This window comes from Mustelus asterias, chromosome 27 (genome assembly GCF_964213995.1).
Source record: "Mustelus asterias chromosome 27, sMusAst1.hap1.1, whole genome shotgun sequence".
Lineage (NCBI taxonomy): Eukaryota > Metazoa > Chordata > Chondrichthyes > Carcharhiniformes > Triakidae > Mustelus > Mustelus asterias.
Genome location: NC_135827.1, coordinates 31420920 through 31439885, shown reverse-complemented (window position 1 = coordinate 31439885; position 18966 = coordinate 31420920). Strand labels below are relative to the sequence as shown.

General features: G+C 46.5%; 3 protein-coding genes across 8 annotated transcripts in view; 2 read left to right on the top strand and 1 right to left on the bottom strand.

Moving 5' to 3' along the window:
* Positions 1-12244, top strand: part of sidt2 (SID1 transmembrane family, member 2) — a 115407-nt gene extending 103163 nt beyond the window's left edge. Inside the window, exons 25-26 of the mRNA XM_078198966.1 lie at positions 2598-2711; positions 6105-12244. Of these exons, the coding sequence (XP_078055092.1) occupies positions 2598-2711; positions 6105-6167 (177 nt within the window). The 3' untranslated portion in view covers positions 6168-12244. The remainder of the gene's footprint in view (positions 1-2597; positions 2712-6104) is intronic.
* The window catches only part of LOC144479936 (transgelin-like), a 533241-nt gene that overhangs the window by 446274 nt on the left and 68001 nt on the right, over positions 1-18966 (top strand). The window lies entirely within an intron of this gene.
* Positions 14650-18966, bottom strand: part of LOC144479931 (palmitoyl-protein thioesterase ABHD10, mitochondrial-like) — a 43039-nt gene continuing 38722 nt past the window's right edge. For all 6 annotated transcript variants that reach the window (XM_078198998.1, XM_078199000.1, XM_078199002.1 and 3 more), the window contains one exon: positions 14650-15192. In XM_078198998.1, the coding sequence (XP_078055124.1) occupies positions 14845-15192 (348 nt within the window). In that variant the 3' untranslated portion in view covers positions 14650-14844. The remainder of the gene's footprint in view (positions 15193-18966) is intronic.

Sequence of the window (18966 nt, the reverse complement as noted above, 5' to 3'; positions counted from 1 at the left end):
TAGAGAAAATTAAATCAGAAGCAGAGAAAAAGCAAAGCGAACTTGGAGAGACTTGGCTCTCAAAGCCAACGTGTCTTTTAAGCAAGCCAGTCTCTGTACTGAATTCTTAACATGATCGTGAAACTGAACTGAGCTTGAAACAAACTGAAAACACCCACTATACCTCAACCCTTGTTATTGTAATGGTCCTTTGCAGGCTGTCGCTGTCTGGAGAACACAGTAAGGAGTCTAACAACACCAGGTTAAAGTCCAACAGGTTTATTTGGTAGCAAACGCCACTAGCTTTCGGAGCGCTGCTCCTTCGTCAGGTGACGAAGCAATAAACCTGACACTCACCTGACGAAGGAGCAGCGCTCCGAACGCTAGTGGCGTTTGTTACCAAATAAACCTGTGGACTTTAACCTGGTGTTGTTAGACTCCTTACTGTGTTTACCCCAGTCCAACGCCGGCATCTCCACATCATGACTGTCTGGAGAAACAGGTCTTGCAGCTGCTAAAACTTGCTTTGCCTGCTGTCTACCCTTCAGGAATGCAGTCAATTTTCAGCTAACCCAGCATGCCTTCTGAGTTTTAAAATGTAGTCAAGTTCGCAGTGTTAGTGAACCCCTACAGTCTAGCATTTAAATGTAATTGCATAGGCAGAAATACCTTAAAATGAAGTCTTTGCATAGACTGAGGCAAACAGGACTAAGCATACACAGGATCCCTCACTAACCTTCATCTCCAGCTCAATGTTCAGCACCTTCAAGACCTGATGAATCTTGGGCCTCCTGCGCAAGCACCAGCTGGAAAAGAGCCGCACATACACGGTTTACATTTTTTACGTTGCTCAGGCCCGTGCGCATGTGTGCGCGTGACCAACAGGACTCGGAGCTGAAGACAAAGGTCCTCCGAACCCGCACAAAGAGCAAACACTCAAAAAGGGTGATAAGAAGTGGGGGGAACAAGGAGAAGCAAAAAAAATCAGCAGAGAGGACATGGAGAAGTTAAAAACGAAGTTCCCAAAAAGGGAAGAAGACAGAGATACGAAACAGGAAGCAAGGAAAGCTTCAAGGTTTTAGGTGTCCAGATCACCAACAACCTGTCCTGGTCCCTCCATGTAGACCCCATCATTAAGAAAGCCCACCAACGCCTCTAGTTTCTCAGAAGACTAAGGAAATTTGGCATGCCCGCTACGACTCTCACCAACCTTTACAGGTGCACCATAGAAAGCATTATTTCTGGTTGTATCACAGCTTGGTATGGCTCTTGCTCTGCCCAAGACCGCAAGGAACTACAAAAGGTCATGAATGTAGCCCAATCCATCACGCAAACCACCCTCACATCCATTGACCCTGTCTACACTTCCCGCTGCCTCAGCAAAGCGGCCAGCATAATCAAGAACCCCCACGCACCCCGGACATTCTCTCTTCCACCTACTTCCGTCAGGAAAAAGATACAAAAGTCTGAGGTCACTTCCAACCGACTCAAGAACAGCTTCTTCCCTGCTGCCATCAGACTTTTGAATGGACCTACCATGTATTAAGTTGATCTTTCTCTACACCCTAACTATGACTGTAAAACTACATTCTGCACTCTCTCCTTTCTTTCTCTATGAACGGTATGCTCTCTCTGTATAGCACGCAAGAAACAATACTTTTCACTGTATTGTAATACATGTGACAATAATAAATCAAATCAAAAAAGGAAGCTAAGAAAACAAGAAACAGTCTCCAATTAGAGAACGGGCTGCCAGAAGCAGACCTGAAATGAAGTGGACTCGGGAGATATTGTGGGGGGGGGAGTTTTCAGACCTCCTGATGGCAGGACATGGCACACTGTCCGCCGATGGTGGGATCTCCTGGTCCCGCTGCCATCAGTGGGATGTCCTAATGTCTGTACCCCATGCCACCAGGAATCCTGTGGTGGGGATGAGCCGTTGGCAGGAGCAGAAGATCCCAAACATGAACAGCCGGAAAATTCCATCATCTATATTAGACACACACCTGGTGATAAAGTTGTAAACTTCTCAAACTTATGAACGTTGTATTAGATGATGGCTTGACTTGTTTTTAGGAGATTTTCGAGATAAGAAGTCTTTTGCTCAAGGACAGTTCAGAGAAAATAGGAGATGTATCTCAAAATGTTTTGAGAGTATAGCGGTGTGCTGTGATGTATGAAAGGTTGGGAACCACTGATCTGTTGGCTCAATAATGTAACATTACCCATTTCATAGTAGCCTCTACTAAAGTTTAATTATTAGCGTCACAAGTAGGCTCATATTAAAACGGCAATGAAGTTACTGTGAAAATCCCCTTGTCGCCACACTCTGGCGCCTGTTCGGGTACACTGAGGGAAAATTTCGCATTGACCAATGCGCCTAACCAGCACGTCTTTCAGATTGTGGGAGGAAACCGGAGCACCCGGAGGAAACCCATGCAGACACGGGGAGAACGTGCAAACTCCACACAGACAGTGACCCAAGCCGGGAATTGAACCCGGGTCCCTGGCGCTGTGAAGCAGCAGTGCTAACCACTGTGCCACCGTGCTGCCCCTATCCACAGCAGCAAATAATTTAACATGCTGAATAATTATTTATTCCTCTTACTGTTTTACAGAAAACTCCAGCCGAGTCCAGAGAACACAACAGGGAATGTATCCTACTCGATTTCTTTGACGATCATGACATTTGGCATTTTTTATCCTCTATAGCACTATTCGGCTCTTTTCTGGTGAGTAACCCAACCCACTCCCGCCTCACCACCCCCGGTCCCCTCCTTTCAGATACACCGTGAAGACTGTCTCATTGACCCAGCTTTAGGTGGGCGGCACAGCAGCACAGTGGTTAGCACGGCTGCCTCACAGCGTCAGGGACCCAGGTTCGATTCCCGGCTTGGGTCACTGTCTGTGTGGAGTTTGCACGTTCTCCCCGTGTCTGCGTGGGTTTCCTCCGGGTGTTCCTGTTTCCTCCCACACTCCAAAAATTGGCCATGCTAAATTGCCCCTTAGCGTGAGGGGAACAACCTAGAATAAATATGTGGGGTTACGGGGGATAGGGGCTGGTTGGGATTGCGGTGGGTGCAGACCCGATGGGCCAAATGGCCTCCTTCTGCACTGCAGGGATTCTATGATCTGTCTTAATATCTCCGTAAACCAAAACAGAAAGTGCCGGAAATACTCAGCAGGTGGGGTGGCTTCTGTGGAGAGAGTAAAACAGTTAATGTTTCAGATTGAACTGATCTCATAAGATCACTGACTTTGAAACATTGGGCAGGATTCTCTGACCTCCCCGCGGTGTGTCTCACGCTTGGCGAGAGGCAGCGCACCATTGACTGGCGACAGGATCTTCTGGTCCCGTTGCTGCCAATGGGTTTTCCCATTGACTCCACCCCACATCCCCGGGAAATCAACGGCGGGGGTGCACCGTCGGCAGGACCAGAATATCCCGTCAGCATGAATCTTAGAATCATAGAATCCCTACAGTGCAGTAGGAGACTGCACCGACCACAATCCCACCCAAGCCCTATTCCCACAACCACACATATTTCCCCTGCTAATCCCCCGATACTAGCATCAATTTAGCACGGCCAATCAATCTAACCCGCATATCTTTCGGTCTGTGGGAGGAAACCGGAGCACCCAGAGGAAACTCACGCAGACACGGGGAGAAACTCCACACTGATAGTGAGCCGAGGCCGGAATTGAACCCGTGTCCCTGGTGCTGTGAGGCAGCCTTGCTAACCACTGTGCCACCATGCCACCCAGCTGGAGAATTGCAGCCATTTGCTCTGTTCCTCTCTCCACTGGTGTTGCCTGACCTGTTGAGTATTTCTAGAATTTTATGTTTTTATTTCAGACTTCCAATGTCTGGCCGATAATATTTCCTTGTTGAGGTTTGGTGTCAAATAATGTTTGGATAAAGGGACATTTATTTTAAAGGTGCTATGTAATTGCGTGCTATTGAATGGGATTTTCCAGCCCTTCCTGTCGGCGGGATTTTCCGGTCCTGCTGAGGCCCTCCGTCACTGAGGGTTCCCCGGCGGCAGGGTGGGTGAGCCACGCAAACAGCTGTAAATTTCGGCAAAACCGGAGTATCTCCCCCAAGTGGCCCATGGCGAGCGGCTAGAAAACAAGCCGCAAAGAAGGGGTGCCAGAAAATCCCAGCCAGTGTTGTAAGTTGCCGAGAGACAGCCAAAAATGGACGTCAGGGACTGCACTGAGTTCAACTCTTATTTGCTGTCACCTGTTTCACGGGCCGATCCTCGTCCATTTTTTTCAAGCATTTATTTTTGCCCCAGTATCTCCGAGTGTTTCCCAACCAATGCTTTACTCACAGCCGCTGTTCTGCATGGACTGTTTTCTCTTTATAGACCAAGGTGCCTCAGCCTTTCCTGGTGGTTTTAGAAACATAGAAAAACTACAGCACAAACAGGCCCTTCGGCCCCACAAGTTATGCCGAACATATCCCTACCTTCTAGACCTACCTATAACTCTCCATCCTATTAAGTCCCATGTACTCATCCAGGAGTCTCTTAAAAGTCCCTATTGAATTTGCCTCCACCACCACTGACAGCAGCCGATTCCACTCACCCACCACCCTCTGTGTGAAAAACCTCCCCCTAACATTTCCCCTGTACCTACCCCCCCAGCACCTTAAACCTGTGTCCTCTCGTAGCAGCCATTTCCACCCTGGGAAAAAGCCTCTGAGAGTCCACCCGATCTATGCCTCTCAACATCTTATATACCTCTATTAGGTCTCCTCTCATCCTACGTCTCTCCAAGGAGAAAAGACTGAGCTCCCTCAGCCTATCCTCATAAGGCATGCCACTCAATCCAGGCGACATCCTTGTAAATCTGCTCTGCACCCTTTCAATCTTTTCCACATCCTTCCTGTAATGAGGCGACCAGAACTGAGCACAGTACTCCAAGTGGGGTCTGACGAGGGTCTTACATAGCTGCATCATTATCCCCGGACTCCTAAACTCAATCCCTCGATTGATAAAGGCCAGCACACCATACGCCTTCTTAACCACCTCCTCCACCTCCACTTTAGGGTTGCTAACCCCCCAGGATTGGCGGGAGCCTCCAGCAATTGAAAACTAATCTCCAGGACGCTGCTGTGTTAAACCCTGGAGCAAAATCATCAGGACGTTCAAAATGATTTTTTCTTTGATTATTTCTTTTTATCAAATATATAAATATTTGAAAATGAGGCAAAAAAGGCTGTCGGGCTGACAGTAAGGCATCATCCAATGAGTCATTTTGCATCCCAGTTGAGGTAGGAAAATAGTGCGTCACGAGGAGAGATGCATTGGCCAATGTGACTAATGGCTGGAGTGTGGGGGACCAATCACGTGATGAAGCCTTCAGGGATACATTTAACTGCAGTCGACAGCCCTAGCTAGTTATAACCTCTCTGTTCTGGTATCATTGGGTGGCACAGTGGTTAGCACTGCTGCCTCACAACGCCAGGGACCTGGGTTCGATCCCCGGCTTGGGTCACTCTGTGCGGAGTCTGCAGGTTCTCCCTGTTTCTGCGCGGGTTTCCTCCGGGTGCTCCGGTTTCCTCCCACAGTCCGAAAGACGTGCTGGTTAGGTGTGTCGGCCATGCTAAGTTCGCCCTCAGTGTACCCGAACAGGTGCCGCAGTGTGGCGACTATCGGATTTTCACAGTAACTTCATTGCAGTGTTAATGTAAGCCTACTTGTGACACTAATAAATAACCTTTAAACTTTAGTAGAGGCGACTAAAAAATGGGTAACGTTTTTTATTGAGCCAACAGATCAGTGGTCATAGAGTCATATACAGCATGGAAACAGGCCCTTCGGCCCAACTTGTCCATGCCACCCTTTGTTTTTAACCACTAAGCTAGGCCCAATTGCCCGCGTTTGGCCCATATCCCCCTATACCCATCTTACCCATGTAACTGTCTAAATGTTTTTTTAAAAGACAAAATTGTACCCGCCTCTACTACTGCCTCTGACAGCTCGTTCCAGACACTCACCACCCTCTGTGTAAAAAAATTGCCCCTCTGGACTCTTTTGTATCTCTCCCCTCTCACTTTTAAACTTTTAATTTTATCATTCTTGTGAACCTTAACAAGTGCCTCTCACTTCCTCCTCCAGATTTTACTGACTCTGGATGAAGACCTGGATCACGTGCAAAGAGACAAAATCTATGTCTTCTAATCCCTGGCATTGAGACACCGACTGCACAGCGGATCTTTACCTTTGTACTCGGGGCCTATCCCTCTGGAGCAAACAAGACGAGAAATGGGACTCACATTGTGGCTTCGAGCAAGCTTTGGAGACGACCGGGATCTCAAGAGCCAATTGCACTACACCAGCCCTTGAGATGCCAGCTCTTACATTTAAAGCAAAGTTTTTTTTTGTTGTTGGAGATCTTTGTGCCATTGGTCTTCAGCTGAAGACATTGTGCTGCTGAGGTGATGAGCCTGCTGGCTTCCCCAATCAGTCGATCAGTCCCTTACCTTGCGAGCCATTGCTATCTCCTTTCCCAGCTTACCCATCAGAAGTTGCTCAAGTGTTTGAAGAAATTAATTTTATGCGCAATTTCTTTTGGAATAAAAACCAGATCTTCGCGACAAGTGGAAACGGATGTTCTTCGTTGGAGAAACATTTATCTGCACTTGCTTCGTTTTGCCTGTCCCAGCCAAAACTATTAATGGGAGAAGAGTTTGGTTATGAAAAATGAACGCATCCAAGGCTTTGAAAGCAAAAGGGTTTTTTTTTATATGCTTTGCCACATAGTCGGTAATGGAAAGCTACAGCTGTTCCTCTGTTTGCAGGCATCGGTCTTAATGCCAGATTGGCACTACGCCCCTACTGTTGCATTGGGTGCATCCATCAGCTCAACATTGCAGGCCCGTTCAATGAATTCAGTCAGCATTGAACTCCTGCTACTGACCAATCTATACGGAGGCTCTGAAACGGAGGAGGAATCTGTCACCAGTAGGGTTTTAGAGATTTAATTTAGATACAATTGAGGGGTTGGGGGCGGGGGTTTAGAAAATTAGAGTTGAGGAAAGTAAATCCACAAAACTAACCCCCACAAGTTTGTAATCTCAGGCAGAGGTGATTGAGTTTCACCTTGCTGCCGATTGTTACGGGGTCATAAGTAAAACGAAACATCTGAATCCAGACTCGACTGCAAACTCGATTCTCAATCTTGCCAAAAGGAATAATGAAACTACAATACGGAATAAACAAAAAAAAACTTTCACTGGCGTTGGCCAGCCGTGAAGGTAAAGTTGGGAACTGGGGTTCACCGTCATGGGAACACCAACTTCAGTTGCCAGATACGGTGAAGCTTCCTCTACAATATATCGATTTGTATGTGATATGGGAATACTTGGTGCTATTGCTGGGTGTAACGTGTTAAAATATTCCCTCACTCCTCTTAATGTCACATGATAGTCTAGCTGGGGGGGGGATTTCCTCCCCCCCCCCCCCCCCCCCAGAGGGTGTGAACATTCTGGACTGTAAGGTCCATCATGACTTGTATCGAGGCACGATCTGCATTGTAGCAAGCACATTATTAATCCACGATTCATCACTGTGCATTCTTCAATCTCCTCAGAATAGTTCTCAGAGAGATTGACCTCCCCACAACCTGATCCAGACATACTGGGGGCCTCACAGATGAGTATAGGAACAGGCAGTGGGCATGTCAGGTGCATACACGTTTTAGGCCCACAACACATAACATTTGTGTATCCATATATACCAGGTGCTCTCTACAGCTGCTTGATGTCCACAATGGCAGGTATTGTTGTTGTTTACCATAGGCACCGGCACATTTATAACTCAAAATGTCCAACTTCCAGAAAGACTCAAAACATGTCCGCACCAACGGGTTTACTTGGCTTAGTGACGATATCCACTTCAGTGTGGTGGCATAGTTGTTAGCACTGCTGCCTCACCAGGGACCTGGGTTCAATTCTGGCCTCGGGTCACTGTCTGTGTGGAGTCTGCACGTTCTCCCCGTGTCTGCGTGGGTTTCCCCTAAGATGCTCCAGTTTCCTCCCACAGTCCAAAGATGTGTGGGTTTGGCCATGCTAAATTGTCCCTTTGTGTCAGGGGGATTAGCAAGGTAAATACGTGGGGTTACAGGGATAGGGTGGGATTGTTGTCGGTGCAGGCTCGATGGGCCAAATGGCCTCTATACTGGAGAAATTCTAATGAAGCAGAGGCATTGATGTGCTATCAGTGCCCCCTCAAGGAGCTCACCACCAGGAGGTGTGACTGAAGTCTCCAGTAGCATTTTGGATGTACGCATCTTTTATTGTTGCGTTCTTCAATAGAACAAGTGATTTGGTTTAGCACGAGATCCCACAAACCTCTCCACTTACCAAGTGCTGTATATAACATATTGCCTGAAGGTGCAAGTTTACATAAAATGCCCCCAAGACAACACAACTGCCTGTACCTGTTTTCGGATCTCTTGCTGCACCAACCCACTCGTTCTACCCATTGTCATACATTACACTCATAATATCCACATGGGCTCAGTGCGTGAGTCAATGATTCTTACAAAGTTGCTGTATTGTTACTAGAAAGGAAGAATGAAGTTAATCCTAAATCAGATAGCTAGATTCTACTTTTAGAGAGAAATGAATTGTAAATGCTGCTATAATTTATCGCTGCTGCTGTATTAACTGCTCCGTCCTGCTGTGGTTCTTGATTGTAAAGTGTCTAAATACTCAGCAATGACATTGGCTCAAGGAGTCAGATAGCACAACGTTTTTGATAATTTTGTTTTAATTTTCCTTGAGTTCAGTAAAATGTGAACAATTCCTTGGAATATTTTATAGATGATCGAGGAGCTTAAGAGAGATGTTAATGTTGACATATAGAGAGCCAATAGGTGCAAGGGTCGTAACCTGTCGCAACTGGTGAGGAGGAGGGTGGGACCATGGGTTAGACTAAAGCTCTCTCCCAAGGTGCTGGTGTGAGCACTGGGGCTTTACCATGGCTCCAGTACTTTGGCAGACTCGCTGGCATGTTATTTCTGATGACTGCAATGAGGCACGCACTGGTTTGGCAGCACCAGATAAATCTAAGAGTTTATTTTTGTAAAATGGTTGAAAACTGATTTACGAAACGCCGTTGAGAAAAATCAAGCTAGGTGCTTCCATGATTGGAGAAGACGCATTGAGCAAACTGAATGGCGCTTGCCCAGTTACTGAGCAACATTGGTGATGGGGATGAGAAAAATATCAGCCATGATTGAATGGCAGAGCAGACTCGATGGGCCAAGTGGCCTAATTCTGCTCCTATGCCTTATGGTGATGAGGGATGTAGGTTTATTCTCCCTTTAGTTTCTATATATCCAATTGGCACATTACTGTCCCAAACTACTGGACGGCTGAGTGTGCCACTACAGATCTCGATTTCCAGCTCCATTTCCCCAATTTCCTGAACCGTGGGCCTGCCTTTGTCTACCTCAAAGGAAGGAAGTGATGCGGTCAGGGATTCAACCCCTGACTCTGGGACTTCCATCCATGCGATGCAGTTAGTCAGGTTTGCACAGTAAATGTTGTAATATTAATTTGATATGATGCATTTTATCCCCTTTGAACAGCAAGGAGAAATCCATCATTCTGTTGTGTTATGAACTGAGAGGCAATGCTGACACAGCACCACCTAACTTTAGGCTTAATTTGGCAAACCTTTTTGCACCAATCTCAGTGAAGTGTTAACGTACACCCAACATTTATCTAGTGACCAGAGAATGTTTCATTGCAATTCTCCCCTTTCCAAAAACTCTTTGAAACGTTCAACTGCAACAGGGTTGAATGAAGCTTCTTTTTCCCCCTCTTTTGACGATCGGCTCAGGGACTGGTCCCGAGCATCATGACACTGGGGGATTGGTTTGTTTGCAGTGGAAATGCCCTTAGTTGTGAAACTGAAAGGGGATGGAACAGACAAACCCAGTACTGCACACCTCCTAAAACTGGCCTTAGTTCGATTCCATATTCTTAACATCCTACTGCCAGGCGAAGATTATCCCTTATCATGAGATTTATCAGGGCCAAATACTCCTCCATAGTCAGTAAAATTCAAGCACAAACACATTTATTGTTATTTCCCAACTTTTGGCTACTTGTGACCTCAGTAATTTCTTTACCGTGCCTCACCTCCTGGATTCCAACATTGGAGAACACCGTGTACAGATTTAGAGTCCAGGGGCGCGGCCAATCTAATTCCAAAACATATGGAATGCTGGGTAAAGTCAGCCATGTTGGTACAAATGATGTAGAGGCATTGGAGAGGATACAAAAGTGATGTACAAGGATGATAGCAGAACTGCGAGATTATATCTACCAGGAAAGGATGAAGGCTGAGTCACTTTATCTTTCTGGAAAGGACAAGGCTCATAGACGCTATAAAGTATGAAAGGTTTTGACAAATAGCAAATTCAGAAAAATCTCCTTTACCCAGAGTGTGGCGAGAATGCGGAGCTTGTTACCACAGTGCGTAGTTAAGATGAACACTATAGATGCATTTAAAGGGAATCTAGATAAGCACATGAGGGAGATGGGAATGGAGGGTTATGTTCAGTTAGGTGAAGAGGGATGGAAGGAAACATGAGCATAAACAGGGCATGGGATATATGGGTGGGTTAATTGGCCTTTTCTTTTATTCATTCATGGGGCATGGGCATCGCTGGCTGGCCAGCATTTATTGCCTATCCCTAGTTGCCCTTGAGAAGGTGGTGATGAGCTGCTTTCTTGAATCACTGCAGTCCATGTTCTGGGGGTTGAACCACAATGCCGTTAGGGAGGGAATTCCAGCATTTTGACCCAGTGACTGCAAAGGAACGGCGATGTATTTCCAAGTCAGGATGGTGAGTGGCTTGGAGGGGAACTTCCAAATGGTGGTGTTCCCATGTATCTGTTGCCCTTGTCCTTCTGGATGGAAGTGGTCGTGGGTTTGGAAGATGCTGTCTAAGGATCTTTCGTGAATTTCTGCAGTGCATCTCGTAGATAGTACACACTGCTGCTACTGAGGGAGGGAGTGGATGTTTGTAGTTGTGGTGCCAATCAGGTGACTGCTTTGTCCTGGATGGTGTCGAGCATCTTGAGTGTTGTTGGAGCTGCACCCATCCAAACAAGTGGAGAGTATTCCATCACACTCCTGACTTGTGCCTTGTAGATGCTGGACAGGTCTTGGGGAGTCAGGAGATGAATTACTCGCCGCAATATTCCTAGTCTCTGACCTGCTCTTGTAGCCACTGTGTTTATGTGGCGAGTCCAGTTGAGTTTCTGGTCAATGGTAACCCCAAGGATGTTGTCTGCATTGTATATTCTGTACCATTGTGACATTGACATTTAGTCTCCAATCTCAGCATCTGTAAGTCTGTTGTTGCTTCTGGGTACTTCATATTCTATATCTTCCTGTTGGAGTCAGTTGGCTAACCAGACAAAGATAATTTAGAGAACTCTAGAGTGTATCTGTGGATTATTGCTAATGTTGTCGGTTGCAGCAGGGTTTATGTGCCTGGTTCATCGGTGAGAGTGGATAACCCCATTATTGTGGCAATATGAGGGAAGATACAGATTGGAGCAGAGAGCTGTGCTAATATTTAAATACTTCTCATTCAGACATCTGAAAACTTTTCTTCTTAATTTTCAACATCTCACTAGCTCTGAATCAAAATGTCCAACCTATCCAAGGGATGATTACCTTACTCTTTGCAACACTACATCTTCCCAAAATGAAACATTACCTCTTAAGATATTAAACCATGAACTGGATATTCATTATATCTGAAAAGGAAGAATGTTAAAGATTACGGGGAGAAGGCGGGGGAATGACGCCAGGTGCATTGTTCATTCCGAGAGTCAGTACAGACATGACGGGCTGAATGGCCTCCTCCAGTGCTGTAATTATTCTGTGAGTTATCCCCACATGAGTTTCAGTTAACTGTGTCGGCAATCTGGTGTGTACACATCATCCAAAGACCAGGGCTGTCTTTAACCAATTGTCCTCTACGTATTTTTTGTTTAACAAGTCTTGTGAATGCAAAAGGGTTGAAGGGTTCACTTTATGTTTACAAAACTCGTAAAGAATGAATATCCTGCCTTTGTTTATGTGGCAGTAGTTCACAGTTTCGGGGCCTTTATTAAAAATTGTTTTGTTTACGGTTATTTAATTTTACTACTTACTGTACAGCTTTGTTTCCGTTGTAACAGAAAACTGTTCAAATATAATAAAGTCTAAAACCTACTTTGTGTCTATGAGACTGTGCGTGGAATTTTTCCCTTCTTTATGCCGGGTGTAGCAGGGGGGGCTGGGAAGAGTGGTCTCAAAGCTGCCAGCCCCAACAGTGGCTTTGTCCACCATCTTGCCCGGAACTTGGCCAAAAGAACTTGAAGGTGTGGGGTCCCATGACATCATGTTGGCGGGCACTGCCAGCAACTTTGTTTCTTAAAGATGGGGGTGCCATTTTTAAAAGGCCATCCCAGTACACACGATTTCGAATGGAACACCTTCTACACTCTGGCCCTGCTGGGTCATGAACCTCCCCACCGCCCCTCCCCGCCCCGAGCGATGCACTCACCTCAGTAAAACCTTATCCTCAAACTATGACCCCCCCTAGATCTGGACTCCCCCACTATTGGGAACATTCTTTCTGAATCTACCCTGTCTAATCCTGTTAGAATTTTATAAGTTTCTATGAGATCCCCTCTCACTCTTATAATCTTGAAGAGAAATCCTGTTAGCTGCATGCCCTGGGAGACCAGCCATAATTCACACTGGCATCTCTCATGCCGACATGATCTAACGGCGAGAATGATCAGGTGTAGAGGCTTGATAATGACATGCTAATTTATTACAATGGGGTTCCCCAAGGTTCAACGTCAGAATTCCCATTACATCACTGGCTGGCCGGGGGGGGGTTGGGGGGGCGGGGGGGCGCAGGGACAATTACAACACCACAACTGCCGCTATAAAACGCGGTTTGGATCTCTCGTGAGATTTTCCACTCCCGCCACCGAGAAGCGGAAAATCCAGGCCTGTTATCGTTAACTTTCTGATTGTGATTTTTTTGATTCTGATTTTCTGATTCTGATCTTAAAACTCCAGGAGCAGGGATTGTGATCTGGGTCCTCTCCCAAGTAATCATCCTTGAACTCAGACACTTGGAGCAGGATTCTCTGGCTTCCCCACGGCATCTTTCTCAAAGTGGGAGGCAGCACACCGTTGGCCAGTGACTGGATCTTCTGGCCCCACCGCCGTCAATGGGACTCCCCATTGATTCCACCCACACCGTCAGGAAATCCACGGAGGGGTGTGCATCACTGGCGGGACCAGAAGATCCCACCGACGCGAACAGTTAGAAAGTTGATCTCATAAAAACTAGAAGCAGGAGGAGGCCATTCGGCCCTTCGAGCATGCTCTGCCATTCATAATGATCATGGGCTGATCATCAAATTCGATATCCTGATCCTGCCTTTCCCCCCATATCCCATGATATCTATATACACCGTGGCTCAGTGGTCAGCACTGCTGCCTCAAAGCGGCAGGGACCCAGGTTCGGCTCCGGGTGTGGGTTTCCTCCGGGTGCTCCAGTTTCCTCCCACAGCCCAAAAGAGACATGCTGGTTAGGTGCACTGGCCGTGCTAAATTCTTCCTCAGTGTACCCGAACAGGCATTCACAATTATCTTTTATGCATATTGCTTCTCAGTGATATGGGGTCCATTTTTGACTTTGCGATTTGTGCGGTAATCTATCGCAGTTGGGGATAACCTGATGGTGATTCACATCAAGCAGCATAGGCGGCACGGTGGCACAGTGGTTAGCGCTGCTGCCTCACAGCGCCAGGGACCCGGGTTCAATTCCAGCCTCGGGTCACCGTCTGTGTGGAGTTTGCACGTTCTCCCCATGTCTGCGTGGGTTTGCTCCGGGTGCTCCAGTTTCCTCCCACACTCCAGGTTAGGTGGATTGGCTGTGCTAAATTACCCTTTAGTGTCCGAAGATATGCAGGTTTGACGGATTGGCCATGTTAAACTGCCCCTTACCATCTGAAGATGTGCAGGTGAGGTGGATTGGCCGCGCTAAGTTGCCCCTAAGTGTCCAAAGGTGTGTAGATTAGAATCATAGAATCCCTACAGTGCGGAAGGAGGTCACTCGGCCCATCGAGTCTACACCGACCACAATCCCACCCAGGCCCCATCCCCATAACCCCATGCACTCACTTTAACTGATCCCCCTGACACTAAGGGGCAATTCAGCATGGCCAATCCACCTAACCCGCACATCTTTGTACAATAAGGGGCAATTTAGCATGGCCTGGTAAGCCGCTCCCGCCCCACCATCACACCAACGTCTTTAAATCCTCATCACACCTGCATGGGAAGGTGACTCCACAAGCTGTCTGCAAAGCACACCACCCAAATTCTACCCAGCCTGGGCTCAGAGAGGCAGGGACTGGACTGAGATCTGTCTGAGAGAGGAAGAAAATACATTTGTATAGCACCTTCCAGAAGGTTGGGTCATCTCAAAGTGCTTGACAGCCAATGAAGTACTTTGAAATGTCATTGTTGAAGACAGGTCAGTTAAAATAAATCAATCAGGGAATTTAAAGAGCCCTGTATACATTCTACACCCTTTCTAATCGGGTTGAAGTAGCAAAACTGTTTTTAATATGAGGATTTATTGTCAGTTATTCAAAGTTCTTATTTGCCACAGTTATTTTGTCTAACTACATTTCCCTGAAGCTAAGAGTGCGACATCTGAATCATCAGCTGCAATTGTTTAATTTCCCCCAATATACAACAACCTTGGTTAATCATTTTGGGCTAACAGTAACCACCAGTATTTCCAACACAACATTCTTCATTTTGGTTCTTTTTGGGTTACTCTGTGCAGTAGGTCATTGACAACAGTGATCAGCAGCTTGATGTCATCACTGTGCGACATGCGGTGCTCGCCGCCCTTTCGGAGGATGACATCCACGTCGTCGCTCTTGAGTTGTTCTGCGACCTTGAGGGACGTCTGCCAGGGGACAACCTCGTCGTTCATGCTGTGGAGGAGGCGCACTGGGCACGCGATGTCGATGCTGCTTTGTAGCAAGGAGTGCTCCTCCGCCTCCTTTACAAAGTTGTACTGAATGGTGTAGAAGCCGCCCTCGATACTCTTGGATGGCCTCGTGTACTCACCAGTCTCCGCAGCTTCCATTCTCACCTGTCGAGGCAAGGGGAAAACAAAACACCAAAATTGAGTGCATGCTTCAAGTGAGGCAGTGGCGTAGTGGTATTATCACTGGACTAGTCATCCAGAGAACCAGGGTAATGCTCTTGGGACCTGGGTTCGAATCCCATCATGGCAGATGGTGAAATTTGAATTCAATAAAAATCTGGAATTAAAAAGATCACCATGAACTCATAGAAACATAGAAAAACTACAGCACAAACAGGCCCTTCGGCCCCACAAGTTATGCCGAACATATCCCTACCTTCTAGACCTACCTATAACTCTCCATCCTATTAAGTCCCATGTACTCATCCAGGAGTCTCTTAAAAGTCCCTATTGAGTTTGCCTCCACCACCACTGACGGCAGCCGATTCCACTCACCCACCACCCTCTGTGTGAAAAACTTCCCCCTAACATTTCCCCTGTACCTACCCCCCCAGCACCTTAAACCTGTGTCCTCTCGTAGCAGCCATTTCCACCCTGGGAAAAAGCCTCTGAGAGTCCACCCGATCTATGCCTCTCAACATCTTATAAACCTCTGTTAGGTCTCCTCTCATCCTACATCTCTCCAAGGAGAAAAGACCAAGCTCCCTCAGCCTATCCTCATAAGGTATGCCACTCAATCCAGGCAGCATCCTTGTAAATCGCGACTGCACCCTTTCAATCTTTTCCACATCCTTCCTGTAATGAGGTGACCAGAACTGAGCACAGTACTCCAAGTGGGGTCTGACCAGGGTCTTATATAGCTGCATCATTATCCCCGGACTCCTAAACTCAATCCCTCGATTGATAAAGGCCAGCACACCATACGCCTTCTTAACCACCTCCTCCACCTGTGGGGCCGATTTTAGAGTCCTATGGACCCGGACTCCAAGGTCTTTCTGATCCTCTACCGTACTAAGAGTCCTTCCCTTCATATTGTACTCCTTCATCCCATTTGACCTGCCAAAATGGACCACTACGCATTTATCTGGGTTGAAGTCCATCTGCCACTTCTCCGCCCAGTCTTGCATCCTATCTATGTCCCTCTGTAACTTCTGACATCCCTCCAGACTATCCACAACCCCACCAACCTTCATGTCGTCGGCAAACTTACCAACCCATCCCTCCACTTCCTCATCCAGGTCATTTATGAAAATGACAAACAGCAAGGGTCCCAGAACAGATCCCTGGGGCACACCACTGGTGACCGACCTCCATTTAGAAAAAGACCCATTTATACACACTCTCTGCCTCCTTTGGGCAACTCATTGACGATTGTCGTAAAAACCCATCCGGTTCACTAGTGTCCTTTAAAGTAAAGTTTATTTATTAGTCACGAGTAGGCTTACATTAACACTGCAATGGAGTTACTGTGAAAATCCCCTAGTCGCCACACTCCAGCGCCTGTTCGGGTACACTGAGGGAGAATTTAGCATGGCCAATGCACCTAACCAACAGGTCTTTCAGACTGTGGGAGGAAACCCACGCACACATGGGGAGAACGTGCAAACTCCACACAGACAGTGACCCAAGCCGGGAATTGAACCCGGGTCCCTGGCGCTGTGAGGCAGCAATGCTAACCACTGTGCCACTGGCATGTCCTCACCTGGTCTGACCTACATGTGACTCCAGATCCACAGCAATGCGGTTGATTCTTAAATGCCTTCAGAGGTGGGCAATTACAGCAGTGCCCACGTCCCATGAACAAATTTTAAAAATGAACAATCTCACCCATATGTATTTTTATTTCAGATTTCCAGCATCCGCAAATTTTGAGTTTATTACACATTTATTTTTATTTTTAATATTTATTAAATTATAACTTTTATTTTTAATAAAACAAAAGTAAATAAACTCAAACTTAGAGCAAACTTGTGTTCACAAACAGGGCATATAAAGACACGTGCCCTGTTTGTGAACAGAACTCCTACTCGCCTGATGAAGGGGCAGCGCTCTGAAAGCTTGTGGCTTGTGCTACCAAATAAATCTGTTGGACTTTAACCTGGTGTTGTGAGACTTCTTACTGTGTTTACCCCAGTCCAACGCCAGCATCTCCACATCATGGATTTTTAAAATTCAGAGTCAAGTATATATGCAGATGAATAATGACTTTAACCATCAACATCCAAGAGATTAGAAGCTTGCATAATGCTCTATGGATAATAATACTGTTGTGTCTTTTTAAAAAATTCATTCATGGGACATGGGCGTCATTGGCTGGCCAGCATTTATTGCCCATCCCTAGTTGCCCGAGGGCAGTTGAGAGTCAACCACATTGCTGTAGCTCTGGAGTCACAGGTAGTCCAGACCGGGTAAGGACAGCAGATTTCCTTCCCTAAGGAACATTAGTGAACCAGATGGGTTTTTCTGACAATCGGCAATCCTTTCATGGTCATCAGTAGATTCTTAATTCCAGGTATTTTTTATTGAATTCAAATTCCACCATCTGCCGTGGCGGGATTCGAACCCGGGTCCCCAGGACATTAGCTGAGTTTCTGGATTAATAGTTTAGCGATATACCCACTCAGCCATTGCCTCCCCTAAATGATGGGTAACAAGCATTGGCCTTGGCCAGTGATACATCCCTAGAGTGAATTTTAAAGAAAATTATACCACACTGGGCAATGCCTCTATTGGAGAGCTGTACCAAACAACTGAAGTGTTTTATTTCCCATCAAAGCAAGCGGCATGGTCATCAGTAGATTCTGAAGTCCAGATATTTTTTATTGAATTCAAATTCCACCATCTGCCATGGCGGGATATATTGGCCTTGGAGGGAGGTGCAGAGAAGGTTCACCAGGTTGATACCAGAGATAAGGGGTGTTGATTATGAGGAGAGACTGAGCAGATTGGGTTTGTACTCGTTGGAATTTAGAAGGCTGAGGGGGGATCTTATAGAGACCTATAAGATAATGAAGGGGCTGGATAGGGTAGAGGTGGAGAGATTCTTTCCATTTAGAGAGGAAGCTAGAACTAGAGGGCACAGCCTCAAAATAAAGGGGGGTCAGTTTAGGACAGAGTTGAGGAGGAACTCCTTCTCTCAGAGGGTGGTGAATCTCTGGAATTCTCTGCCCACTGAAGTGGTGGAGGCTACCTCGTTGAATATGTTTAAATCACGGATAGATGGATTCCTGATCGGTAAGGGAATTAGGGGTTATCGGGATCAGGCGGGTAAGTGGAACTGATCCACTTCAGATCAGCCATGATCTTATTGAATGGCGGGGCAGGCTCAAGGGGCTAGATGGCCTACTCCTGCTCCTATTTCTTATGTTCTTATGAACCCGTGTCCCCAGAGTATTAGCTGAGTTTCTGGATTAATAGTCTAATGATGATACCATCGCCTCTCCACAGATGCTGCCAGACCTGCTGCATTATCCAGCATTTTCTGTTTTTATTTCAAAATCAGACAAACTTGGTGATACATTCCAGCCACCTGCATCATTTACATGCATTGTGGAAACCTGTAAATGCAACTTAAAGTAAAGTATAGCCTTGGAGGGAGTGTCTTTAATTCATGCTAGCTAACCCTGCCGTTCATTGCTCTCAATATTGCAATTCCAGGACGGTGTACAAACATGAGGTATTTTCAAGTTAACTTTTCTTATGCACAACTGTTTTTCCCCCATTATAAAATGGGGCAGTACAATACTCGGACTAAACACACCTGGGAACCAAAAGAAAGGTGTGCGGGTTAGGCGTTTTGGCCATGCTAAATTGCCCCTTAGTGTCCCGGGACGTGTAGGTTAGAGGGATCAGGGGGGTAAATATGTAGGCTTATGGGGA